The 7881-nt window shown below is 41.7% G+C and overlaps 1 protein-coding gene across 1 annotated transcript in view; it reads right to left on the bottom strand.

Annotated features, from left to right (window-relative positions):
- LOC116701342 (SH3 domain-binding protein 5) overlaps positions 1–7881 on the bottom strand; it is a gene marked incomplete at its 5' end in the record, with an annotated part of 17070 nt that overhangs the window by 3872 nt on the left and 5317 nt on the right. The window contains 4 exon segments of the mRNA XM_032534986.1: positions 143–359; positions 1838–1880; positions 2162–2292; positions 2612–2776. Of these exon segments, the coding sequence (XP_032390877.1) occupies positions 143–359; positions 1838–1880; positions 2162–2292; positions 2612–2776 (556 nt within the window).

Raw genomic sequence — 7881 nt, 5'->3', positions numbered from 1 at the left:
CACACACACACACACACACACACACACACACACACACACAGATATACACATTAAACATGCCGACACACAGATGCACCAACAATACATAACGTGGATGGATGAAGTGAATGCATGTTCTTTTCTAAGCTTCAGTTGGACTCACTTGACAGACCGTCCGACTCCATCTTGAAGTCAGCAATGTCCTCGTTGCCCCCGTCTCCCTCCGCACCGACACCCTGCTCCCTGGTTCCCATGGCGAGGGAGCGTCGCTGGGCATGGATCTCTTCCGAGATGCTCTCTAAGTTGCGTAGCGCTGCGCGGTAGTTGGCCTTGGCCACCACCAATTTGGCCTGACGCTCATCCACATGTCGCTTTAGTTGCTATGAGAAATCAAACACAGTTTCTTAGTAAACACACCTTCTCAAACTTTATGTAAATAGGAATTATGTGCATTTTGACATTGTTTCCTAGGCTAAGTAAGTATGACATTTACTTTACACTTACTTATATTCAAGGGTAGTGCTGATTCCTAAGCAAACTTAGAACCTAAGAGACTACACCCATGCAAGCCCAGTGAGGCTTTATGGCATAGAGGTACTTTGAGCTAGGTACTTATGTCAACATAAAAACACACTAACATATTTAGAAAGTATAATGTTTATCATGTTCGCCTTCTTAGTTTATCATTTTAGCATGCTGACATTTGCTAATTAACACTAAACAAAGAACAGTTGTCATTAGTTTTGCAGGTATTTTGGTCATAATCCCAAGTATTCAACATATTAAAGGGTTAATTTGGATACTTTGAAGTGGTTGTTGTTTGAGGTAGTTATACATAGTCAGTGTATTATCCCTATCTCCGTATTAACGCCCTGTTTGGAAAAACAGGCCGGAGGGACCGACATGGAAGTGAAGCAAAGTAGGCCTACTGCTGTAGACGGGCAGCAATAAAAGATATTTTTGTTGATTTGTTAATGTTATTGTCGGACTTTGGTGTTTTATCGGGTTAGTTCAGATTCACCAAAGATGTACACAGTAACACAAAAACAACTAACCGATCGAGGCAGTAGAAGACCAGCAACTCCCATGTTGTGCCAGGTAAAATTTCTGTTTTTTGTCAAAGGAGTCTGAAAGAATCTACTGACTTAGTTGGCTAAAATACATTTCGCTGCAGCTCGTGTTCACAGCAGTACAATGCTTAGCTTCCGCGTTGGTGGTACTGCCTCCTGTAGTAGTACTTATGTGTACTTATTTGTGTGGCTAAAGGTGCTGACACACCAACCCGATAATAGGCAGTCGGACAGTCTGACGAGGTCAGTGACTCGAGCCTGTTCGGTGTGTTCCATGCTGTCGTCAGTCGGAGGAGGAGGAGGAGGAGCCATCGGCCTTCATTTAGCCTGATTTGTTGAATTGGAAGGCGGGCAGTCAAACTCAGTGACCAATCTGATTGGTAACCTGAAAAGGACGAGCGTGACAAACGCCTTTCAATTTTTTTTACCTTTGTTGATTTGAAGTGAAGACAGATTCAGCAGCTGCACGGCCTATATCTCACTTAAGATGTTTTCAGAAACACGTTTCGGGGAACTATTTTTGTAAACTATGAGATTGTATTCCGAAGGAGCCGCCATGACAGTCTGGCTTTAAAATTCCGGAGAATCAAGACCCACGTGACGCGTTTGTCCAATCCGGTTTTGATTTTTGGGCGACAACACAGATTAAGTGTGTCCAACTGCCTTTTCTGCCAAAGGTTGGCTGTCGGGTTGGTGTGTCAGAGCCTTAAAATGTATAAACTACAGTGCTTTGAACTGGTTTGGTTTGGTATCTGACTTTTAACGTCATGTTCTGCTAACATACATACCTCAAGCTGTAGATAATACTTGGCTTTCAGTTCAAAATACGGCCTACAGGGGGAGAAAAAAGAAGAAAAACTGAGAGAGGGAGGAAAAAAACGTGCCAAATGTCACTGGAGAAACTGCTGGAAGAATAACACCCCTCTGTGAGCAGTCACATTCCTTGGCTGTTACACACTTACACACTCCAACACTGCACAAACAACACATGAAACATCTGGATTGCATCAGATGACATAAACGTAGCCCTGCTTTCTCACACACAGCGAGGCCCAAGAGGGAGGGAAAAGAAAAGGAAACATTCAGAGAGAAGACAAAGGCAAGGCCCGGACCTGGATTTGTTGATGGTGCGTTTGAGTTTCTTCTCCAACTGCCTCATGTGGCTGATACAGGAATTGTAATTGGCTGCTGTTTTTCTGTGTTCAGCTTCGCTACGTGTTCTCGCCTGCTCGGCCTCCATCACCTGAAACAATCAAGACAGGTTTATTTTCACTGTAGAAACCAAGCAATGGACAAATCCAGTATAAGTACATTGACTATACTTTCTATTACTCAATTATCATGTTGTCCTTGGGTCAGATTGACCCGTTTTTTAGTTAATTTCTCTTTTTTTGGAACAAAAAATGGGCCATCAAAATAGCGCTGAAAAAACTGATCAAAAACTTGGGCAAAAACATCAAAAAAAGCACCCACAACATTGAAAAAGTGACCAAAACAGGGTTTTTTTCATGGTTGACAGGAAGACAACACAAGGGTTAAGCTGTCTTGGATCGTGTTCGTACCCTCTGCGTGGCATGGTTGAGCATTTCCTGCCAAGCAGAGTCGAACTGGCGGCTGTCCTCTTCCAGGAGCCTCTCCTCGGCCAGGGCAATGGTCTCCTTGGCCGCCCGCAGGATCTCCACCGCCCGCTGGAACTCCTGAGTGGCCTTTTGGGCTTCAACCTGGGCCTGGATTCAGAGCGAAGGGTCAGTTAAGATCACATCAGGTGGTAAAGGCTGCTGTGGAGCTTAAGGTTCAACCATGGACTGCGATTTCACTTTATTCCGAAGTGTGAAAAAGCCAAAAGAGCTTAAGTCAGAGCATCGTGACATTCCTTTGACACTGATTTCTACCAGCAAGTTGGCCCAGCCTTTATCATCACATGATATGAGTGCAGCAGTTGTCCTTGTGCGCCCAGTGTGTGTCTTTGTGTATTTCATGACCTATATTTCCCTTTTGAGGAACCATGGTTGAATCACAGCCATGGACGGGCGAAGAGCTGACACATAGCCACGACACACGCAGAAAGACAACCCTGCCTTGATCAAATAGACAAACAGGGGCTTTGTCACTATGAAATTCTGACACACTGTCAGGGGGCTCTTCCTGCCCACAGTCACAGTCAATAGTAGGATTCTTCCAATCACGCTGGGCATATTTGGACCCACTCTCCACTCAGACAGCCGTGACTAAAAGGTCAGTGCATTGCCTGAATAGAAAGCCATTAAAGTAACTCCTATCTTATCTGTTAATAAGATAAGAAACAAGAAAATATGGTTAGCTGGGTTGTAGGTAATGTAGGTCTTTAGCTTGTGAAAATATAAAACCAAGCTGATGACATCACTGGGATTCAATGTCAACATTGGGGAACCACAGATGAAACTGTCTTATATATTTTACATGGCATGCAAATGAACCAAAAAGACAGCATGCTGTTTTCATAAGAATTTGTTCCAAGACAAAGCAAAAGGATAGCATTTAGTTGGGGCTGTGATACATCTACAGTACATACTGTCTATGATATACATATTGATTGTGAAGTCAGTTTTGGGAATAGTCTACCTCTACATTTTGAACATAAATCACAAATAAAAGAAACAAACCTACCTCCTACACAGTTTCAGTATAAGAAACTAAAATGGTTTATTGGAACAGTTAAACAGTTACAAGAAGCACATCTGTGAACAATTCTGCTCCAATCTATCTGGCGTATCCTTTTACTTGCATCAGGGACATCCAAAATTTTGCACGAGCAGGCTGTCCCACTGATACTTTCCCTCCGGTCCTGTAACAGCTTTATGGGGAGTTAGAGTACATTCTGTTCAATGCAACAGTTTAAAGGAACACATTTCCCTTTAAAACTACAATCGGTTGTTGCCGGGTACTGTAAGTCTGTCAGTATGTCCCTTTGTCCTGTTTAAACTGTATTGTCTATCTGCATAGACTGTATACTACAAACATCGCTGGTCTAGGTTGTGTTTCTATCCTTTTGCATTTTGAATGGATTATATATATATATATATATATATATATATATATATATATATATATATATATGATATCTATCCAGTGTTGCAGCAAAATGGCCATTTCTAACAATACACATATTGTAATAGAATTACTTAATACTATTTATCCCAGTACCCTTTGCACTATGTTCCACATTTAAATAATTTTTATTGGACTCTTCATTGCACTCATCTCTCTACATTGTTTCTGTTATGTGTATGTATATATTGTTTGTTTTGAATGTGTAAGCACATTGTGAGCAACAATGCTCCAAAGGAAAATTCCTTGTATGTGTCTTCATACCTGGTCAATAAAGCTGATTCTGATTCTGATTCTGATTCTGAAATAAAGCCATAAATTCATGTTGAAACAATAGGCCATATCAATGTTTCAAACAACTCCAAATAGGTTTACATTTTACTCATTGAATATTGTTAAATAATTTCTGCATGAACAAACAGCCTCTGGGAGTGTTTCTTGGAGGAAAGTCTCCTTAAAATGAATCATCTCTCTGTCTGTGTTGACGGTCACATGACACAAATTGTAGTCACCTGTGATGTAATTCTGCATATGTAAGGCGTTTAACTCTTTAAATACTTTAATAATTTCCAACGAACAGCCTGCAGACTAAAACAAATTTAACGTTAACAAGTGACTGTTTAAAGAACAGAAATCATTGTTGAAATTTCACAAGATCTAATTGTTGAAAATACGCAAGCTGTAATTATATAGAATTAATTAACCACATCCATCCATCACACAACAACACTCAACACCCAACACTCCTATTTGGAGTACCTAAAGCCATTGGACCTTTTCCTTCTATTGCCCCTAATCGACCCCTAAAATAAAGTAATACATGTATCTATTGATAAAATAACCTGAAATCTACTCCACATATGTGAAGCAACTCTGTGATGTTGAACCTTCATTTAAATATATTGAGATGATATTTCAGTAACCTGATAGCTGAGCTGGAAGAGAAATGCTGTGGCATTTCTGTTTTTTTTTTATGTTTCACAAAGGAAAGGAATTTAACCTCCTCAACCCCAGAGAAGGAATCAGTCTTCGTTTAGGGGAGTAAAATCATTTTATAAAGTGACTCACATCTCAGATAAAATGGCTTAGAGGTGGTTGAAGCTGCCATGGATGTGATGGAGGCCATCTGCCTCTGCTGCCTAAACCACATATTAATTATCTACTTACAATAGGAGTATTTTAAACTAAGTATAGCGCTGTAACGTGACCACATAGTGCCATAGAACGATAACATCCAAGAGGCAGATGCTGGTTGGATTTAGCTGCTACAGAGCTCCGGGACACTGGATTCAGCGCCAGGTGTTTAGCCGCCAATAGGTGACTGCGAGCCACCTACGGGCGACACCAGATGACGGTGCTTTCAGGGGCCGTGGTAGTGAAAATTGAAATAAATCGTCAAAATTCCAATACGTGAGAAAAAGTTAAAAACATCAAAATAAAACGTCACCAAAAATGTTGATTTTCAAGACAACACAAGGGTTGATAGTGCTCAGATGCTCTGAGAGTTGGGGGGAACTGCAGTACGTTGTTGTAGTACGTTGTGTGCTACAAGCAACCATGTTAATGATAAAAGACTGGGATCTGCATTGTCTCAAACAAATTGTGGAAAATCCAAAAGCCGGCATCTTTTGTGTCCGAAGTGTTGCAAAGGTTGGACAGCCTGCCCAAGGTTGTCAAGGCCCCTTGGAGAAGGTGAAGAGATAGAGGGAGGGGGTGGGAAGATAACAACTGCTCTCTGCACGTTATCTGTTAGTTTGACTGGCAAAGCTGAATCCCTCCTACTTGTCCCCAATCGTGACCCATTTCCCAGGCTCAGAGACAAGAGTGGATGCAGGGGAAACAGAAGGAGTATGATAGATATTTAATGAGGAGAAAGCATGTGCAAAGTAGAGAGAAAGAACTGAGACTTAAACACTAGTAATCCAGGTTTTTTGGTCAAGTTGGAGATGACAATTCACACAAAAGTGCTCGTCTGTCAGGACTTCCTGGACAGAGGAGCAGCACACTTCCCTTCTCATGCAGGGTTGGTGTTACTGATGTGTTGACTACGAGTCTCTGCCTTTCTTTACTAGTGCAACAATGACAATTGACACAGTTTGTCGTCATCTTTGTGGCAGAAAAGCCTGCTGAGCATGGGCCAGCATGCAAACGACAAGCATTGTTATCAGTTAATTGACCTCCGGTCCCAGAGCCCACATTAACTGATAATGCAAACAATACAATGGTTATGGTCTGAAATACCACGACACGCTGTCACCTCGTATCTATGCTATTCACTGGAATTCTGTGCAATTTCATACAGTGCAATATTGAATATTTAACAATTCCATTTGTATACAAAGCTATTTTATATATGCATTTAGTTGCTCTCAGGACTCAGGGCTGTGCACCAGCTCCCCCCCCCCTCTTTTTTCTCTGCACTACCTACACTTTATATTTTTATATTTTATATTCTTATATTTTTATATTTTGTGACAACACTGTAAAGGGATTGCTTCAATCTCATTGCACAGGTACAGCACTTGCGTATGATGACAATAAAGGCTTTCTATTCTATTCTATCCATTCATATCACTATTGTGTTGTGTGTGTGTGTGTGTTGTGTGTGTGGTGTTGTGTGGTGTGTGTGTGTGTGTGAACATTTTTATTTCACATGTGAGACTCTACCATCCTGTCGGACCCCTTTGACTCTGAAAATTCACCTCATTTACTGTTTTCTGATTGGAAAGAGGTGCCAGACAGACAGCATTGTGCAGAAGAGAATGCTGGGTAAAAGGGACAAAGGATAGGATAGTACAGGCAAATTCCTATACACCGCCCCCCCCCCCCCCCCCCCCCCCCCCCCAGTTTGTTGGAATGTAGGATAAACATGGGGGTTGAGGGCTGAGACTGGCTAATGGGTGGGGGTAGGTAGTGTGTTGTGTGTGTGGTGTGTGTGGTGTGTGTGTGGTGTGTGTGTGTGTTGGTGTGTGTTGTGTGTGTGTGTGTGGTGTGTGTGTGTGTGTGTTTATATCTTGCAGGGTGTCTAGTGAGGGTAAGCATTTGTATCCCTTTAAAATAGGTTAGGTATTAAATATTAAATATGCATCCATAAATCATGGCCAGACAATCCGCTGGTTGCTTTATCTCTCTCTCACACACACACACACACACACACACACACACACACACACGAAGCTAGAAAAAGGCTTTGGATTATTTCACGTGAACGCATCAAAATCCCAAACCTCCCAGTAATCCTGACTCCTGTCAGAAGCGGATGCCACTGCCAGGTAGTTTGTCATATTGCAACAGAGCGAAGCAAGGACACACACACACACACTCACATATATACACAGTCTATTTCAGTTCATATTGCACGACAGCTCAGCTCTGACACACAAATGTCAGCCGTCGGATGAATGACTCATAAGCTTCTTTCTAATTGGCTGAGACTAGGGGTGCGCTGGACTCTACATTTCTTGGGTAGCCAATCAGAGCAAAGCCTCAACTGGCTGGACCAATTCCACAGTAAAGGACCAGTTTGACCCTTTTATACAATAATTGTTGTGGTGTACAATGTATTTATGTATCTATATATTTATGTGAGGCCTTGTAGAGACTGACACAACACATTTCTTTAGTAAAGGAGTCAAGTCAAATGTTTTACAAGGCAAAATTTTAAAACAACCCGTTGTTGACTAAAGTGCTGTACAGACTAGAGCGGGTAGCTAAAATCAGAAAAAAGAACGTAAACGTGTGTGTG

The sequence above is a fragment of the Etheostoma spectabile genome, chromosome 14 (genome assembly GCF_008692095.1).
Source record: "Etheostoma spectabile isolate EspeVRDwgs_2016 chromosome 14, UIUC_Espe_1.0, whole genome shotgun sequence".
In the NCBI taxonomy this organism is placed as follows: domain Eukaryota; kingdom Metazoa; phylum Chordata; class Actinopteri; order Perciformes; family Percidae; genus Etheostoma; species Etheostoma spectabile.
Note: the sequence above shows the minus strand (reverse complement) of the source record. Positions and strands in the feature narration are given on the sequence as shown.